The 20,879-nt window shown below is 39.9% G+C and overlaps 1 protein-coding gene across 1 annotated transcript; it reads left to right on the top strand.

The window, feature by feature from the left end:
• Positions 1 to 6,950: 6,950 nt before the first annotated feature.
• LOC147494628 (uncharacterized) lies at positions 6,951 to 7,514 on the top strand. Its single transcript, XM_086568188.1, has one exon. It carries the CDS (start codon positions 6,951 to 6,953, stop codon positions 7,512 to 7,514), a length of 564 nt encoding a protein of 187 aa, XP_086424314.1.
• Positions 7,515 to 20,879: the final 13,365 nt, after the last annotated feature.

Below are 20,879 nucleotides of genomic sequence, written 5' to 3'. Positions count from 1 at the left end.
TCTTACGAAAAATCCGAGTCTTAGTGACTCAACATCTTTCAGTTCTTTATGTCGTTGTAATATAGTCTCATTATTCGTTAATTTGGTTAATCACGAAGTGACATCAACTGGGGAGATAGCCATTAGGTCTTGTAGTCTATTCGAAATAGAGTATCATACTGATAAGTCAAGTAGTGAACCCATTCAGCCTTTATCCCACCTAGTAGGACCATCATGTTAAACCCTTTTGAGCCTTACAATAAGCCATTTTCTTTCATAAAACCCTTTTACCCGTCCACCCAACTCCGGACATAGGAGTATAGCCAAAATCTTTATCAACCATACCCATATGTTTTCGAGGATACGAGGGGCAAAAGAGGAAGAAAAGACCACAAAAGGAAGATTACAAGGAAATATCGAGAGAGATACAATGAAGTCCATCATTCTGTTCAAAGTGAAAGAAGCTAGTGGAAAACAAGCATATCCAAGACTAATCAAGGATATACCAATCGAAGTCTTTAAAAAAAAAAAAAAAAAATGAAACGAATGGATGGAAAAGCTAAGACAAAGGAAGAATTTTCTCTGCAAATACAGAATTTGAAGAAATCTTCCAAAGAAAGAAGCAAAACCCTTAGTGTTTTTGAAACAACCTTAGAATCCTTTTTACCTTTCCTTCATAAACCAATACCCAAGCCAAGTTACAACCCATGACTTATCACTACAAGATGGTAGTGCAAGTCTAGAATAGGTGAGAGGATGCTAAAGTGAATGACCCGACACTTCATATGTGATTGACATTCTTTCCATGAGACTACTTTTATTCGTAAGTCTGTTTTTCAAGGTAGTATGTGGGATGTTCAGATGCATTATTCTTTTCCCCACATACATGAGGTAAAATAGTAGACCATCTTCCGAGAGATTCTTTTCCTCGAGAGTATGGACCGGTGAGGATTGAAAGTCGAGATTATCTACCTATGGTAAACTAGGGATTCCGTTTCTTGGATAGGAGAGTATAGGAGATTGACTAAGTACACACATAAGCCTTGATTAAGAATTTTGTCAATTTTTACTATCTCCCATCATAATCTATGAGTCTTTACAGCAATGTAGTTAGCAATGGAGACCGTCTGTTGGAGTAAGCACTAAGTGGGTAAGGAATTTCTCTTTCTGAAAAATACTATCATTCTTGAACATGCTATTGATTGATTTTGTGGGTATATCACCTGAAAACCCTCACGAGACTATAACTCGTCCTTTTTGGGGAACATAAAGGTTTAAAGCTTTGTTGCATATGGTAAATACAATCGTGATGCCTGCGAAAATGAGTTAGGATTTTATTAGGATGTGATTTTGATCACTTATCTATTTTTTTTATCTTATTTGCTAAGAGACTAGCAAAAGGCTAGTTGGGAGTTGTGATAAGTGCTCAAAAAGTGCTATTTAACTCTCGATTATGCCTCTTGTTTAGCCATCTTAGTGGACTAATAGTGTTTATAAGTTGTGTTTTAAGATTCTACAGGTGAAAAATAGAGTTTTGTAGAATATTAGAGAAAATGGGGTAAAACGAAGCAATTCGGAGCATTAAGGATCACATGGGAGGCCCGTGGACAATCATGGAGAAGGCCAAAGAATTGGAGCTGTTAAAGATGTGTAAAGTCCTGAATTATTATTAAGGGTATTTTTGTAAATTTCATAATAAATCTAGGGTCATTTATGTAAATTGGTCGTCGGGTTTATATTTCAAACGTACATAACTTACTGAAACTTAACTCCGACTCCTAAGCCCGTTAGATAAGCAAATCTTATACGAAAATTTGACCAAAAATGTCGGTTAGCGGTTTTCTGCGTTCGAAGCTGGCACGAGTTAACAGCTTACACGCATGATTGGGTCATCGTTATAGCATGCGGTGAGATAGAATATAGAAGATTAAACTTAGCGGGATGGGCCAGAAAAATAATTACGACGCGATGTCAAACGAGTTGGCGGTTAGGAGTGTGAGGACCTTAAGCCTAATTGTAATATATTGGGCTTGGCCTAAATATATCAGCCCAAATAGGAAAAACGAAATCGCGAAACCAAAAGAAAATCGCACAAACCCAATTCTCTTCTTCCCCAATTCGACAATACCCAAACCCTAGGAGAGAGAAACCTAAATTCTCCCAATTTCCATCGATCCAACCCTCAATTCTTCACCCTCAAACCTAGAAACACTAAAATGAAGTGAGAGAATTCGAAATCTCTTGGAAATTCGAGCATCCCGAAGCCAAATCGCGGCGACAGGTGAGTGAATTCCTCTCCAACCGATTCAACCCAAGAATGCGAACAACCAATCACTAACAACACTCAATCAAGTGTGGGGATTCAAAAAATTATTGGAATTGGCGGCGTATTTTCGTGAAAGGTGAGTTTGAATTCGTTCAAATAAATAGTTAGCTTCAATTTCGATTGCTTGAGGGTGTAATACTGAAATTGATTGTATTGGGGGTGTTGAAGGTCGGCAGCAGTTTGGAGGAGCTAAAGTGGAGGGAAACAGTGGTGGAGCCGAAAATTCTTGGAGTGCGTCGGGTTTTCGCGAAAGGTTAGTGAATTTCGCCTACAAATCGATAGTGTAAACTCTATTACGAGTTAATTAGTGGTATTGGATGAAAGATAATTGAATGGGGTGGTTGTTATGTCGACAGTAGCTGTGGGTGGCGATAGAGTGGAGCCGATTTTGGTGGAGCAAATGAGCTAGGAGCGATTTTTATGGTGACTTGGTAAGAATTTGGTTATTCATTACAAATTCGAGAGAGTCATGTCGATTTATAACTGTTAATGTACATTTCGAGAGATTTAATATGAATCGAAGGGCGTGGGATTGGTTGTAGTTGAAATTGGGAATTTGAATTGAGATGTGATAGGATTGGCGTCGATATGAGGGCCTGTCATGGCCCGAAATAGCCGTAGAGACCGTCAGAGTAACAGTGGCCGAAATGGCTTGTAGCTCTGTTGACCGTAGTTATAGGAAAAAAATACCCGAAACCAATTTCTTAACGTCGAGATTTTTTCTCGGCCTACGCTAGATAATAATTCCTCGTTGTTTGATCAATTCTAATAAACGACGTATATGTATATGCTGTTATAGGAGTGAATTCGAGTTGATTCGGTTAAGTGGGCTCAATTTGGTTAAATGGGCTTGAGGAGAAGGAGCTTGCTAAGGTAGGAACCTACATACCAATATATAGCCTGCTTATTTTCATGCATGATTGGAATTTTTTTAAATAGGAAATAGATAGTTGCGTATCAACCATGCATGTATATATGATATTCATGTTTTGCACTGTATTTCCTCGATATAAACTATATATATAGATAGCTTTCGTGTGAAATGGGTTTTCTGTAAAATCGGGTAGTTGAGGAGGGATTGTTTTCTTTGTTAAAAGTGAAAACCTGGTTTTGGGGAAAGGTTCAAGTCTCTTGTCTCCGATGAAGGAGACAGAGAGATGAATTTTGTAATGCGGGGAAGGATTTCCCGAGTTGTTTGTAATTAGGTGCGAGGTTCTGGATTTTTCCCGGAATGGTTGTTGTTATTTACGATGATTCGCCGTTTGGGAATCATCGGTTGTTATTTACTATGACTGGCCCGTTTGGGAGTCATAGGTTGTTCTACTCGATTACGGGAAATCCAGGAACTCACACCTACATAATCAACAGTTTTAAAAGAAAAACTAAATATGTAACTAGAGTATTTGAAAACAATCGGTAATACGAGTATATATATAGATATTACTATGTTTATCACGAGGGGATTTAGAAAAGGAATTGTGAATTCCTATAAATAAGGAACTGTTGTCGCATTTCCGGAGATGGCAGTTCGCTCTAGGATTCCAACTGTGGTGTACACCTATCGAGGTGGTGGGCCACCTTTAAAGGGATGCATCACTGGATGTAGTCCGGGAATTCCTTTTCTACTTTTCTAGATAACCATGCTTGTGACGCGTCACGCTGTATGGTGATTAGCTTGTGTGGGGTTACATGCTACCTCAATGAGGTTTAGACGCGAGGAGTGAGAGTTTAGTCCACTCCTGGATGTGTGTCAGGATCCTGAGCAGTCTGCAGTCGTCGAACGGTTGACCACCGTAAGTTAGGTGATAGCCCGTATGGGGGTCGTGGTCACAGGGCCCACCTGAGCCCTAAAAGCTTTGGGGATTTTGTGTGTACGAACACAACAACGGCATTTCAGCTCCCTGCCGGTAAAATCAGGAAAACAACGGTGCATGGTTCACACTGGAAAGTACTGAACCGAGATTGCCTGTGACTGGGGCTGAGTACCAGTCGTACCCTCACCATTCTAATAGGATGCAGCGGCCACAATAGTTGTATGATGAATGTGAAAAACTCTATTTTGTATATCAATGAAGCATGTCGAGATGATTTCTTCTAGTTAGTGATGTATATATACATAGTCACAATATTTGAATACTATTATAGAAACCCTGCACATGTTTTAAATGTTTTCTATAAGTAGACTATTTATTAGTGATGTGTGTTTCTACTAGGCATCGTTCTTGCTCATCCTACTTAACATTTCAGACAAGCCAGTTGCGGAGGAGGCTTTTCCTAACCCTAGCGATGAGGGTTATGGGGATTTGGGAGGATTCCCTTATGCTTGACGAGAGACAGAGTCAAGTTTATATTTTGGGCTGTATAGAGATAAGCTAGGTTATTCTTTTGCTGTATATAATGAACATAGCTCTTTTCTTTTGGTTGTATAGTAAGAGGCTAGTTCCTTTGGTTGTATATATAGTGAGCTAGGCCATCTTGATGTAATAATCGATGTATTTAGCGACGGTTCTCCTTGTTTTGTAGATATACCATCATATCCCTGTAGTATTTAAAGTTAGGAGTAGTATGTATGGTTGTTGGATATATATATGGTTGGAAGAATGAATTATGAGATGTCTAGGGATTATGACAGGTTTATGACAGTTTTTGGGTTTACGAATGTTGATCAAGCAAAGGAAACTCTGCCGAAATTTTGGTAGAATTGTGAGGGTGTCGGCCTCGAGATTCACTCATCGTCCTTAGGATGTGTGCTGGGGTCTCGGGGAGTGACAGAACGTGGTTACAGAGCGTCCACTATTAGATCCGTCTGGGAGCTGTAATGGGGGACTCGATCACGACGTGTTTCATAAGTTTTAGTCGGAACCCGATAAAACCCTAAGTAGTGTTTACGTTCCATTAAACGTTAATACTAGCTTAGCAATGTCGAGACGTCGCACGGGTAGTTGTCTTGTCACAGCGGAGAGCGTGGGCACGTGTCGGAAAAATTTGACGAATCGGACACCATTAGGTCGGAGTGAATTTTCATTTCGAGGTGCGCGGATGACCTGCGCTTCGCTAAGCCTTACCTCGAAGCGACTGCGCCATCTCTTTGAAATTCTACTCGCGCTCATTCTGTGCATGTGAGTTCCATAGGGCGCGACCTACGCTTCTTGCATAATTTTGAGAACTCTCTCTAATTTATCATACACTGAGTTGGCTCTTTGTGTATGTGCAGAATAGTCACCATGGATCCGGAAAGTACTAGTGGTGATGATGCTACGGATCGTGGTCGGGAGGACCGAATGGATAGGCTCCTCGCTATGATGAATCAAATGGCTCAAGCACAAAATGAGATGAGAGCTGAGATCGAAAGTTTGAGGGCTAGCCGGAACGAGCCCCAACCTCTTCTAGCATCCGCTGTTATTCCACCCACTGGAATACACCGAGAGGTAGCATCGCCAACCGTGAGTGAGAGAGTTGAGGAGTTCGGACCACCACCGTGCAAAGTCAATCAGGTTTTCGCTTGCAAATTTCATCGTTACGCCCACCTGAATTTGTGGGTCTTCGAGGTTAAAGTAGCCAAGACCGGTTGTTAGACATGTCTAGTATCTTTGGACTCCATGATGTGTACCGATGCGAACGGGGTACTTTGGCTGCCTTCATGCTTAGAGGTGAAGCCAAACACCGGTGGATCAGTGTTAAGGATGTAGAGAGACATTTCCTATGAGTTGGGCTAAGTTTGAAGAACTATTCCTTCCGAGGTATATGTTACGAGGCGCGCGAGCTAAGAAGCCGAATGGAATTCCTCAAGTTAAAACAAGGAAACATGACAATTAGCAAGATGAAGAGAAATTCACTGTTCTTTCACGATACGGGAAGGAGTTGATTTCCACAGAAAAAGCTAAGGCTAGGAAATTCATTGACGGGCTGAAACCGTATATGCAGAGCAAGATGTCGGTCCTTCAGATCGATTCTTATGCTGAGGCTGTGAGAAGGGCTCAAGGTATTGAAAGAGTGGATGATCAGTTATTGCTACAGAGGCAAGAGGTTGGAAGGGTAAGACAGTCGGCATCTCAGGGTAGGCAGGATACGGGAAAGAGGCAGGTTTACCAAGGTAGTGGTTCAGTGGGCAAAGATGTATAGGCGGTCATTCATTCAAGGGGTACCACGCCAGTGGAGGGCACCAGCGTATTACAGGGGGTTTGAATGTGGTTAGGCCCGCCACCGAGTCTACCATTCATGAGACCGATGAGTGGATCACAGAGGCCACCGAGGGTACCTGCTCCTTCTCAGACCAGAGCACCAGTGTAGAATTTGAGGCCGCAGGGTCAGAGAGCTAGATTGCAATCTATAATACCACAGAGTACACAGTCGGGGAGAGAGAGTGTGGTTTGTTATAGTTGTGGTGAAGCTGGGCATATCAAGAGGTTTTGTCCCAAGTCCACTTCGGGGGGGAACAGACCACCACAGGCAAGGTGTATTATCTAGTGCCGAGGAAGAAGTTGTGGATCCCGTGATCAGCCCAAGAGGAAGCCACGGTATATAATGCTATGGGGCAGATATCGCTTCTACCGATCAAGTGGTGGAAGGTATGATATGTTTGTTTACTCATAAGGTGCATGTCTTGTTTGATACGGGTGCTACTCACTCCTTCATTTCTAAAACTATGGTGGAAATTCTTGGGTTGGAAGTAGTTAATACCGGGAGGAAGCTTATTTTATCTACTCCTCTAGGAAAGAAAACTATGTTCTTTGAAGTTTGTCACCATTGTGTGATAAAGATAGGTGATAGGGAGATGATAGTCGATCTAACGGTGATGGACCTAAAAGATTTCGATATCATCGTAGGGATGGATTTGTTAGGGAAGTATCATGCCCATGTAGATTGTTTTGCCAAAACAAAGGACGCTTTTTGTACGGGACGACTGAGGGTTGTGTTTGAGGGGATTAGAAATACGGTATCTCGAGTGGTGAAGGCCAAGTCTGACTTCAAGTATGATAGATACGGATTGTTAGCTGGTCTTAGTCTCCAAGGGCCGAAGTTCGAATCTTCCGAGCTTGTTCCTGTAGTTAGTGAGTTTGTGGCAGTGTTCCCAGATGCATTGCCGGGATTGCCTCCCTGGCGTGAGATAGATTTTGTAATAGATCTAATGCCGAACGTCGCCCATTTCGATGATTCCTTATTGAATGGCTCCTCTCGAAATGAGAGAACTCAAGTCCCAATTAGATGAATTGAAAAAGATTGGGGTTTATAAGGGAAAGCCACCACCTTGGGGAGCACCCGGTGTTATTTGTGAAGAAGAAGGATGGGTCATTTCGCTATGTGTGGATTATCTGAAGCTGAATAATGTGACTATCAAGAACAAATATCCGTTGCCTAGGATCAATGACCTATTTGATCGTTAAGGGTGCCAAGTATTTCTCGAAGATAGATCTCGGAAACGTTTACCATCGATGAGAATTCGAGAAGAAGATATACGAAAAACGACTTTCGAACACACGGCTAGGGCATTTTGAGTTTTGGTGTTACCATTTGGATTGACCAATGCTCCAGCTGCATTTATGGATCTCATGCACCGAGTGATGTGGAAATACTTAGATCAATTTGTTATCGTATTCATAGATGACATCTTGATTTATTCCAAGACTAGGGCTGAACATAAGGAACACTTGAGGATTGTTCTCCAAACCTTAGTTGATCATCAGCTTTATGCCAAGTTCAGCAAGTGTGAGTTCTGGTTGAATGAGATGAAGTTTTTAGGGCATGTTGTATCGGAGAATGGAATCAAAGTTGATCGTTCAAAGATAGAGGTAGTGAATAATTGGCCGAGACCGACGTCAGCGACGGAAATCAGAAGTTTCTTGGGATTGGCAGGGTATTACCGTCGTTTTGTAGAAGGATTCTCTAGCATAACGTCGTCCTTAACTAGATTGACACAGAAGGATGTGAAGTTTGAATGGACGGAGGCATGCGAAAAAGCTTTCCAAGAGCTAAAGACGCGATTGGTAACAGTATTTGACTTGACTTTCAGATCCCGGAGAAGAGTTATGTGATTTATAATCGATGCCTCTAACACCGGTTAGGATGTGTCCCGATGCAAGAAGGCCAAGTGATAAGCGTATCGTCTAGACAATTGAATGCCCATGAGAAGAATTATCCTACTCATGACTTGGAGTTAGCGGCGATTATTCATGCTCTAAAGATATGGAGGCATTATGTGTATGGTGAGAAGTTTGAAATATTCTCTGATCACAAGAGTCTCAAGTACTTGTTCTCGCAGAAAGATTTGAATATGAGGCAGAGGAGATGGGTTGAGTACATGGAGGACTATACATTCTCATTGCAATACCATCCGGGTAAAGCAAATGTAGTTGCCGATGCATTGAGTAGGAAGCGAGAACATGTTTGTGCTCAGATGATGATGAAGGAGTGGCAATTGCTGGAGTCTGCTGCTTCTTATGGTTTTGAAATCACGGGAAATGGAAGTGGAGATCCTCGGCGTGCTGTTATTTAGCCTGAGGATGACAGCTGACGGCAGAAAACACCTTAGTCCAGAGATTGTGAATGCCCGTAATACATCGAGGGATGGACCTAGGTACCGAGGATATGTGAATAATGCCGGGATGTTGATTGGGAAAAATCGAGAGGCGGAAGCATCGATTCGAGGAAGAATTTGGGTACCTTTTGATCACTTTTTGAATAGTATCTTGAAGGAGGCACATAGATCAAAGTATACCATTCATCCCGGTGGTACAAAATGTACGAGATCTCGTCGTCCGGTTTTGGTGGCCGGGCATGAAGTGACACATTGAATATGTTAGGAAGTGTGCCACATGCCAACAGGTGAAAGCTGAACACCATAGACCACCTGGTCTTCTTAAACCTCTGGAGATTCCGGAATGGAAGTGGGAGAATATAACTATGGATTTTGTATCCGGGTTACCGAGGACCAGTGAGGGAATGGATTCTATATGGGTCATTGTTGATAGACTGACCAAGTCTGCCCATTTCATACCTGTTAAGACTACTTACTCTGCTGAAAAGCTAAGTAGGATCTATGTGTCAGATGTACTGAGGTTGCATGGGGCACCACTCTCGATAATTTCAGATAAAGGTACTCAATTTACCGGTTCGTTTTGGAGAAGTCTTCAAAGGGAATTGGGGACCAAACTGAAATTCAGTACAGCATTTCATCTGCAGACCGATGGGCAATCGGAAAGAGTCATTCAAATCATAGAGGATATGCTTCGGGCTTGCGTGCTTGATTTTGGGGGTAGTTGGAAGACTCATTTGGCATTGGCCGAGTTTGCTTACAACAACAGTTACCAATCTAGTATTGGTATGGCACCGTTTGAAGCATTGTATGGCAGACCTTGCAGAACACCTCTCCGTTGGATTTGAACCGAGATAGTATTATGTTGGGGCGAGATGGTTAGTGACACCACCGGTAAGATTAGAGTAATACGAATCGGTTGCTCACGGCCCGTGAGTCGTCGAAAAAGTTATCTGCGGATAAAGCGAGACGTCCCTTGGAATTTTATGAAGGTGACGGGGTATTCTTGAAAGTATCTCGAAGAAGGGGCATTCGAGGTTCGGGATGAAAGGGAAACTTGCACCTAGATACGTGGGACCATTCCCTCGATTATTCGAAAGATCTCTGAGCTAGCTTATAAGCTCAAGCTACCGTAAAGGCTATCACGTGTCCATAACGTGTTCCATATCTCGATGTCTTTAGCGCAAAGTATGAGCGGATCCACTACATATTGTTGATTTGGAATCGTTGGAGTTGGAAGAAGACATTACCTATCCGAAGGGCGGTTTCAGATCCTAGATCACGAGAGAGAAGAGATTGAGGTCCAAGGTCATTCCATTGGTAAAGGTCTTATGGATAAATCACAACGTGGAGGAAGTAACATGGGAGAAAGAAGCCGATATGAGGCAACAATATCCAGAATTGTTCGAGAAATAAGGTATGATCGAGGACGAAATTTTCTTTTAAGGAGGGTAGAATGTAAAGTCCTGAATTATTATTAAGGGTATTTTTGTAAATTTCATAATAAATCTAGGGTCATTTATGTAAATTGGTCGTCGGGTTTATATTTCAAACGTACATAACTTACTGAAACTTAACTCCGACTCCTAAGCCCATTAGATAAGCAAATCTTATACGAAAATTTGACCAAAAATGTCGGTTAGCGGTTTTCAGCGTTCGAAGCTAGCACGAGTTAACAGCTTACACGCATGATTGGGTCATCGTTATAGCATGCGGTGAGATAGAATATAGAATATTAAACTTAGCGGGATGGGCCGGAAAAATAATTACGACGCGACGTCAAACGAGTTGGCGGTTAGGAGTGTGAGGACCTTAAGCCAAATTGTAATATATTGGGCTTGGGCCTAAATATATCAGCCCAAATAGGAAAAACGAAATCGCGAAACCAAAAGAAAATCGCACAAACCCAATTCTCTTCTTTCCCAATTCGACAATACCCAAACCCTAGGAGAGAGAAACCTAAATTCTCCCAATTTCCATCGATCCAACCCTCAATTCTTCACCCTCAAACCTAGAAACACTAAAATGAAGTGAGAGAATTAGAAATCTCTTGGAAATTCGAGCATCCCGAAGCCAAATCGCGGCGACAGGTGAGTGAATTCCTCTCCAACCGATTCAACCCAAGAATGCGAACAACCAATCACTAACAACACTCAATCAAGTGTGGGGATTCAAAAAATTATTGGAATTGGCGGCGTATTTTCGCGAAAGGTGAGTTTGAATTCGTTCAAATAAATAGTTAGCTTCAATTTCGATTGCTTGAGGGTGTAATACTGAAATTGATTGTATTGGGGGTGTTGAAGGTCGGCAGTGGCAGTTTGGAGGAGCTAAAGTGGAGGAAAACAGTGGTGGAGCCGAAAATTCTTGGAGTGCATTGGGTTTTCGCGAAAGGTTAGTGAATTTCGCCTACAAATCGATAGTGTAAACTCGATTTCGAGTTAATTAGTGGTATTGGATGAAAGATAATTGAATGGGGTGGTTGTTATGTCGACAGCAGCTGTGGGTGGCGATAGAGTGGAGCGATTTTTGGTGGAGCAGTGAGCTAGGAGCGATTTTTGCGGCTGACTTGGTAAGAATTTGGTTATTCATTACAAATTCGAGAGAGTCATGTCGATTTATAACTGTTAATGTACATTTCGAGAGATTTAATATGAATCGAAGGGCGTGGGATTGGTTATAGTTGAAATTGGGAATTTGAATTGAGATGTGATAGGATTGGCGTCGATATGAGGGCCTGCCATGGCCCGAAATAGCCGTAGAGACCGTCAGAGTAATAGTGGCCGAAATGGCTTGTAGCTCTGTTGACCGTAGTTATAGGAAAAAAATACCATAAACCAATTTCTTAACGTCGAGATTTTTTCTCGGCCTATACTAGATAATAATTCCTCGTTGTTCGATCAATTCTAATAAACGACGTATATGTATATGCTGTTATAGGAGTGAATTCGAGTTGATTCGGTTAAGCGGGCTCAATTTGGTTAAGTGGGCTTGAGGAGAAGGAGCTTGCTAAGGTAGGAACCTACATACCAATATATAGCCTGCTTATTTTCATGCATGATTTGAATTTTTTTAAATAGGAAATAGATAGTTGCGTATCAACCATGCATGTATATATGATATTCATGTTTTGCACTGTATTTCCTCGATATAAACTATATATATAGATAGCTTTCGTGTGAAATGGGTTTTCTGTAAAATCGGGGTAGCGAGGGATTGTTTTCTTTGTTAAAAGTGAAAAACTGGTTTTGGGGAAAGGTTCAAGCGTCTCTTTGTCTCCGATAAGGAGACAGAGATGGATTTTTAATGTCGCGGGGAAGGATTTCCCGGTTGTTTGTAATTAGGTGCGAGGTTCGATTTTTCCTAATGGTTGTTGTTATTTACGATGATTAAGCCGTTTGGGAATCATCGGTTGTTATTTACTATGACCGCCCGCTTGGGAGTCATAGGTTGTTCTACTCGATTACGGAAATCCAGAACTCACACCTACATAATCAACAGTTTTAAAAGAAAAACTAAATATGTAACTAGAGTATTTGAAAACAATCGGTAATCATGAGTATATATATAGATATTACTATGTTTATCACGAGGGATTTAGAAAAGGAATTGTGAATTCCTATAAATAAGGAACTATTGTCATTTCGGAGACGGCGGTTAAATCTAGGATTCAACCGTGGTGTACACCTTTCGAGGTGGTGGGCCACCTTTAAAGGGATGCATCACCGGATGTAGTCCGGGAATTCCTTTTCTACTTTTCTAGATAACCATGCTTATGCGTGTCACTGTTGTATGGTGATTAGCTTGTGTGGGGTTACATGCTACCTCGATGAGGTTTAGAGCGAGGGAGTGAGAGTTTAGTCCACTCCTGGATGTGTGTCGTCGATCCCGGCATCTGGCGGTCTAGTCGTCGAACGGTTGACCACCGTAAGTTAGGTGACAGCCGTATGGGGTCGTGGGTCACAGGCCCACCACGAGCCCTAAAAGCTTTGGGGATTTTGTGTGTATGAACACAACAACGGCATTTCAGCTCCTTGCCGGTAAAATCAGGAAAACAACGGTGCATGGTTCACACTGGAAAGTACTGAACCGAGATTGCCTGTGACTGGGGCTGAGTACCAGTCGTACCCTCACCATTCTAATAGGATGCAGCGGCCACAATAGTTGTATGATGAATGTGAAAAACTCTATTTTGTATATCAATGAAGCATGTCGAGATGATTTCTGCTAGTTAGTGATGTATATATACATAGTCACAATATTTGAATACTATTATAGAAACCCTGCATGTTTTAAATGTTTTCTATAAGTAGACTATTTATTGGTGATGTGTGTTTCTACTGGGCATCGTTGTTGCTCATCCTACTTAACATTTCAGACGAGCCAGTTGCGGAGGAGGCTTTTCCTAACCCTAGCGATGAGGGTTATGGGGATTTGGGAGGATTCCCTTATGCTTGACGAGAGACAGAGTCAAGTTTATATTTTGGGCTGTATAGAGATAAGCTAGGTTATTCTTTTGCTGTATATAATGAGCATAGCTCTTTTCTTTTGGTTGTATAGTAAGAGGCTAGTTCCTTTGGTTGTATTTATAGCGAGCTAGGCCATCTTGATGTAATAATCGATGTATTTAGCGACGATTCTCCTTGTTTTGTAGATATACCATCATATCCCTGTAGTATTTAAAGTTAGGAGTAGTATGTATGGTTGTTGGATATATATATGGTTGGAAGAATGAATTATGAGATGTCCAGGGATTATGAAAGGTTTATGACAGTTTTTGGGTTTACGAATGTTGATCAAACAAAGGAAACTCTGCCGAAATTTCGGTAGAATTGTGAGGGTGTCGGCCTCGAGATTCACTCATCGTCCTTGGGATGTGTGCTGGAGTCTCGGGGCGTGACAAGATGTGACTTGGACCTATTTTAAAGTCTATTTGGAAGCCCAAGGCCAAAGGATTCGTTGCTTTGACCAAAGCCCGCAAAAGAGGATAGAAGGATAGAGCAGAAGAGAGAAAATCGGCTTATGCGTCTGGGACGCATGTATCGAGTGTCTAGACGCATTGATTGTGTCTGGGACGCATAGATCGAGCGTCCAGATGCATTGATTAAGTCTGGGACGCATGAATAATGCGTCCAGACGCATGAATTGACACTGTAGCCAATTCCTTCTCAGTTTTGAAGGCGAAGTCGGACTCTGGAAGAAGTCTATTTGTATTAGGAAACAAATGACGGTTTGGAATGCTTCTAGAGCTCATTGTAACCCCTATAAATAGAGGACCTAAGTGCCTCATGTAATTTGTCAATTCACTTATATTCTTGTCTCCAGAACTTGAGGCAGAGAGAGATTAATAATAAAAGATCGGTTTTAACTAGCTGAGTCTTAATAAATTAGTCTTTCTAGTCTTATGTTCTTCGACTCTTCTTCTTCTCGTTCTTAGTTGTTCTTCCTTCTTTATGGAAGGCTAATCTTCTCCTTCAAGGGAGGAGATGAAGCCAATACTTAAGGTTTAATGATTCTTCTGGTTCATGGTGTTCTTCAATCAGGTTAGTTCTTTATGTTTGTAGTTATTCGTTCCATTGCCCACACCAGGGGATGGAAGTATAGAATAGGGTTTATGTTTTGCAATATTAATATCATGCTAGTGTTCTTTACTTTTCTTCTAGTAGTGTAATTCTTTAGAGTTAGGGAAGTATTCTTTGTGTTGCCTTAGAAGGGGTAGCTCAGGGAGTGGCTGCCTAGGGGAAGTATTCTTTGCGTTTGCCTTAAGTGGTGATTCATTGAATGGCTGCCCTATTAGGAAGTACTCCTTGATGTTGCTCTTGGTAATACATTGAATGGCTTCCCGGGCTTACATAAAAGGAAAGAAGATATTAATAGCATAAACATAGGAACAACCTTAAGTAGAGTTAATTGTTAACGATGTTTGGTCCAAGAGGGCATCGGCACTCGCTCGATTGCCTAATTGTAGTCTACTTGTAAGAACAACCATGAAGCAGAAGGTCATAGATTAAAAGTATTGGTGGATTCTAATCTCTTGAATTCCCTCTCTTATAAATTCTCAACAGTTTAGTTAGTTTAGCTTAGTTTAGCATTAGAATCTACAATCTCTACAATATTAGTTTTTAATCCCTCAAACCCCCTTTCCAGTCCTGTTCTTCACATAACATACACTTAAAAGTGGAACGATACCCTACTCATCCTTTACTTATTAAGGGATAATTAGATTTTGATATGCTTCTATTTGTTCAACGATCATCATCTATCTACATCACCCATCATCTCATCTACACACACAAAAAGAGGCAGTGTCAGTGCTTACAAAAGCTGTTGTTCACCTATAACCAAGCTTCCATGAGAGTCTTGCATACAACTTGATTGTTAAAATGCTCATATGCATACAATTGCTGGTGAGAGTACTTACATCGGTACTCTATTTAAGACAACTGATGAGAGTACTTACAGTTATTTGGAGTCTGCAATTTTAGTAACTTGATAAAAAAATTGCATCCCACCCAGTGGCCCCCTTCAAACATGTCATACGTCTCTTTTGGTCATTGGTGGTAAAGAAATTCAAGCCCTGGAAACCCTTCCTTTTCAACTTAATGAATGCAGCTAAGAGGACATGAGACTACCGCAACCAACTATACACTGTCATTAAATATTTTTTCCCCGAAATTGTTGCTGCGAATGTTCTAGCGCTTAACATTTTCTTCCATACATAATGGATTAACTATCTAAGCATGTTCAAGATGGTGCCATCTATGTATTACAAGACTGATGCCTTGTAGGCAGAAGCTTCAATAATAGTTAAACATCAATTATGCATGATTAATAGAAGAAACAACTAAAACTAGGGTTTAAAACCTTCAACTTGAAGAAGAAATAATATTCAATAAAAAACAAAACCATCTAACAATGTAGGCCTAGATGCCATTATATAATAAAACTTGTTCCTAATTCTAGTTCGACTTCAAAATAGAAACCTTACTAATTAAACTCGATCTAATACAAATAGGGAACTAATGATATGAGCCTATTAGTAATTTAATAAAAATAAGCAATATCCTAATATGGTAATCATGCTCTTGCATCATAGACATTCTCTAGTACACGAAAGACATTCCTATATATATTACATCGTTGATTGTCTCTTAGTCTAGTGGATGAAGGAATGACAATGTGGATTTCAAGAAACATCAGATGATAGACTTACGCTTATAACTTTCTAAAAATTGAGATGGTTCAGCTAGTCTACACATATTATTTTGTTTTTCCCTCAATTTGTTTACCATTCTCACCAAATTGAATTGAACTTTAACTCATGCACATCCAAGTGCTTCATCCATCATGAATGCATTAGTAACATGCTGCATACATTCTCTACAATCCGCATGCGATCAAAATTATATCAAAATATGGTGCACACATATTAGTAATATGTCGTTGTCCTGAAGTAAGTTCGACCTAACAAAACATCTAATCAACGCATCCTTAGTTGAATAATTTCCTCAGTATTTTGTTGTACGTTACTACTTATGTTAAATACTTGAAAGATTAACCATAACTTGTCTACAAAGAAGACTGTGTCACTGATCATCCTTCAACGAAATTATGGGTTTTGAGCCTAGTTCCTACACATGCAAAATCCTGTCATTTTTCTTCTGCACATGATTCAAATTACCAACTCATGCATTTTCATCAACAAAAAGAGCTTGGGGCCTCATGGGACCATTTCAAGAACTGTAACCAATGCCAGAGAGAACCCTTCCGAACATGTTCCAACAGATGCATCATTTTCTTTTCCCAAATCATATTTAATCAAGACATTATAAGCCTCGTTTAGCATCAGTGTGTACTCATGCCTCTGAATCCAAAGTTCTAAAAAGTGGCCAGGCGCTAATGGTGCCTAACCGCCTCGCCTAGGCCTAAATCGGCTCAAAAAGCAGTGGACCGATTAGGCATGATAATCAGCCTCTAGGCGGTCTATTCGGGATCAAGTTTTATTTTATTTTTTCTAATTCTTTTTTTTTTTTGGAAAATGATTTAATGTCGAAAATAAGAGGCCCATGAATGCTTAAGATTTTAATGAGTTTAAAAGACTAAAGCTCAATGTAAACTATATGCCACTACAAGAAATAGAATGTGTTTTCATATGAAGTCGCTTTTCGGTTTTCCTATTCAACTTGAGCAGATCGCTTGCCATCTTCTACAACTGTTCCACCTATTTGTAATAAGTACTTTTGTTTGTGTTTAATTTTTGAATTATGGTAAATATTTGATTTATTTATTACTTGTAGTATGGTTGTGTATGCCTATATATATTAGGAATAATAACTGCCTAGGGTTCTAGCCCGTCTAGGCACTACCTAGAAGACGCTCTCCCACTGCCTAGCGTTTTTTAGAACATTTACTTGAAACAAGGTTAACAAAGCCCACATACCAATATCAACAATGTAGCATTCAATGAAATTTTATAGCCCAGAAAGATCCTTTACGATTCCATTATATTACCTTACAATATGAAATTTTATAGCCCAGAAACATCCTTTACGATTCCATTATATTACCTTACAATATCAGGAAAAACTATTTGATACTACATCTTGATTCGTATTACCATTTAAGATTAGTCTACATTCTTGATTCCAAGCTCTGGTTTTCAGAGCAGGTTGACTTCTATCAAGAGTGACATCTAAGTGGTTTCGGTCTTAAAATGATCTAGATCACATAATAAGAATATACACATGGTGTCAACATTGTTAGTTGAGGTGTGTTCTAGATGAAAAGTGTAGCAGGCTTAAATTGCTTCAAAACTTGAAAAGAAAAATAGTTTGTACATACTAACCTACTATCCTGCAATATATGGATGGTGTCTCTTTTGTAGCTTCTTGTAAGCTCCATTAATTTTTTTTGGATTTGAATCAACTGAAACTCTAACAAACTCATAGTAATTCTCTGGTATAACACTCTGAGCAGTGCTTCCAAAACACTTGAATACCTGATTACTATAAAATTCTTCCTCCGTCTCATCTCTTAACAGGAAAACAAAAAAAGATAAGACAGAATAATAGTGAGACCATCAAGTAAAACATCAATTCAGTTAATTATAGTCAAACTGACCTGAGCATATTAGTCATGTGGATATTTTTTTAAAAGGTCGGGAAAGAGAGAAACTTTTATCAACCTGCAGATATTTTCAAAATGAACAGATAATTTTTTTTTTCATTGTCCTCCTTTTTATCTTTCTTTTGGGTGATGGAGCAGTGAGAGTCCTTGATGAGATAAGAAGTCTGCAAATTAGAATTGGATTGATGTTATAGTTGTTAGCCTTCTGTAAGACTCAACTAGTTTACACAACGTCCAACTTTTATGAGAGTTCAATACTGCAACTTATATGTAAAGGCCAAATCTACTATCACCTCTCTCTATATTAAAGCAGAGTACATCTTATGTGGACAATATCTTTCCTAGGTGGCGCATTCTTGAGACATAGGTATGCCATGTGGACACTCTTAATTAATCATAAGAAGTTTCCTAATACAACATGAACTCTTAATCTTAAGAAGTTTTCTAATACAACACAACTATAATAAGTCAATCAACATCTGACAAGGAAATTTTATACGACTCTAATAAGAAAACATTGTTAAATCAACTCCAAAAACTTATGCTAATAATTATCAGTTATTGAATTCCTCACAAAAATTTAGGGGATGTGAATTTTAGAAATGATTTCGGCCATATGAATCATTATAAGCACAATATCAATTATTATGAGATCATTATGAGGACGACTTATACAAAATGTGATTACAAAGTATTTATGCAAACTCAATCTATGAGGACGACCTCTTCCGTTTATGGTTGATTTTAATAGTGAGTGTTGGGAAATGAGAATGGCCTTACGTTCAAGACATCCTAGGCCAACGAACTTCCTAAGACTCTGGCGCTCCAACTGGAGCGACCTATGAAGCATTAGACGGTCTAATTTGGCCATCGCGTAGTTACTTTGATAGACATTTTTCTTATGACAAATTTTTAGCTAGCATCATAATTCATTATAAATGTTATAGTATTCTCTATACAGTCTCGATGAGATACCAATTGATCCCCTTCGAACTTCACAAAATTCAAATGCATCTTTAGAGGGGCACTATATAGATCAAACCGAACATTTTAACACCAACATGGTATGTATGGACGGATATACGCTTTGAAACTTACTTCTTTGGTTTAATATCTTCTTACCCATGGATAAATACTTAAATTGATTTATAGGTATTTGATAGTTGTCAAGATTTGATTAATTGACTTGATTTAAAGGAAATAAAGTGGAAGCTATTATCGTCATTGGGAAATCTCAAAATGTAATTGGTGGGAAGGCTCCTAGACTTATTTTGATATGTGAGCGTGGTGGTGAATTTCTGATGTAGTACAGATTCTTGCTGAAGAATACCTTGATGAATATGATGTGGTCGTGAAAGTATGAGAAGTTGCTCTGAGTCAATCGAGGGCGGCACACGCTCAGTTTTGCCTTCTCGCAAGCATGGGGTACGCTGAAAGCTAGAGAATGTTACAGTTGATCGAGGGCGGCACACACTCAATTTTGCCTTCTCGCAAGTGTGCACGCGCTCTGGGCTTTATGCGAACAGTCGCTTGTTTTGTTTATTTTTGGTAGGATTAGTTTGGTGACTTCACCGCTTGTTTAGTTTAGGGTTAGGATGCCTATTTAAAGGCTTAGGAGAATTGTGACAAGACATTCATTGATTTTATAAAAGTTATTTCATCGTTTCTTGGTTAAAGAGCGATTCGTTGATTATTTGTGAGCTAACGCACTTAGTATTACATTAGTTGGTATCAGATTCAGTTATGATCTCCAATATGCCTCGTCAAGCAGGAAGAGGATGTGGTAGACCTCAGAGAGAAGCTAATCTGGACGATGTGTATGCTCATGATCGAATGGCTGAACTTTCAAGGCAGGTAGCAGCGCTAACCTGCCAGGTCGAGGCCCTTAATCGGCAACCCAACCACCCACGAGATCATGAACCATAGCTGGTGGAGGACGATTGATAAGCACCCAAAACTGTATTATAAAAACCTGTAGAGACATAACATTTCGGTTAATTTTGTGTTTAATAATCATGAAATAATTGCATCTTCGTGCTTTTTGTAGGTTGGAGCAACTAATGTAAAAATTATGATAAAAGCCAAAGATTTAAGCGGAATAGGGTATATACATGCCTTCCAATCAAGCCCCATGTGAAGCCCAACAAATCTGGACTAAAGCCCAAAGACTCAAATAGTACAGAATTCAGTCAGAAACGGGATTACGTGCACAGAAACATCAAACTTCCAAAGCTCAGGACTCCGAATGCAACGAGTGAGCTGTTCCGACGATCAGTGCAACGAACTCTACGTATAGGCAGGAAGTTGTAAAAATGTCAAAAGACCAGACTGCCATTGGACACTACACGTGGACCCACTAGGCGGGCCCATAAGATTTGATGAGTCACCATGCAAGTCAAGACAAAGGTGCAAATAATTGGTGCAAATTTGACACCTTACATGAAGTTAATGAGTTGGTTGGATTTAGGTGATGATTATCTAAAAAAATGAAAGGTGTCAAATGGGGGTTAGTTGTGGATAAGTGAAAAATAAATGAGAAGAGAGTGTTTCACGTGGGAGAAGAGAAAAGTGCTCTCTTATGTAAAGGGGGGCAGATTTTGGGAGTTGGCTAGCTTTTACTTCCTTGACTTTTACTTTTCATTTACTTCCATGTCTTTACTTTTAGTTTTTAGTTTTTAGTTTTAAGAAAAAAATCTTGTAACTTGTTAATGGAGGACTACACCTTCTAGTTCTTGAATAAAAACTTTTGTTTTCCATAGGTAATTAGTTGGCTTTGTATTCATTTATTCTTTCTATCTCTTTTTACTTATCTTACTTGTAATTTTAATTAAATCCTAGGATCATGAGCTAAAACTCTCCCAAGGAGAGGGTTAATGATGCTCATGTGAGGATCATGCTACAAATTTAGGATTCCAGAAT

The sequence above is a fragment of the Coptis chinensis genome, chromosome 6 (genome assembly GCF_015680905.1).
Source record: "Coptis chinensis isolate HL-2020 chromosome 6, ASM1568090v1, whole genome shotgun sequence".
In the NCBI taxonomy this organism is placed as follows: Eukaryota; Viridiplantae; Streptophyta; class Magnoliopsida; order Ranunculales; family Ranunculaceae; genus Coptis; species Coptis chinensis.
The sequence above is the reverse complement of the archived record's forward strand: the minus strand, read 5'-3'. Positions and strand labels throughout refer to the sequence as shown.

Excerpts from the sequence above, each read along its gene's own strand:
- LOC147494628 (XM_086568188.1), top strand. The coding sequence starts at position 6,951 with ATGGTGGAAATTCTTGGGTTGGAAGTAGTTAATACCGGGAGGAAGCTT.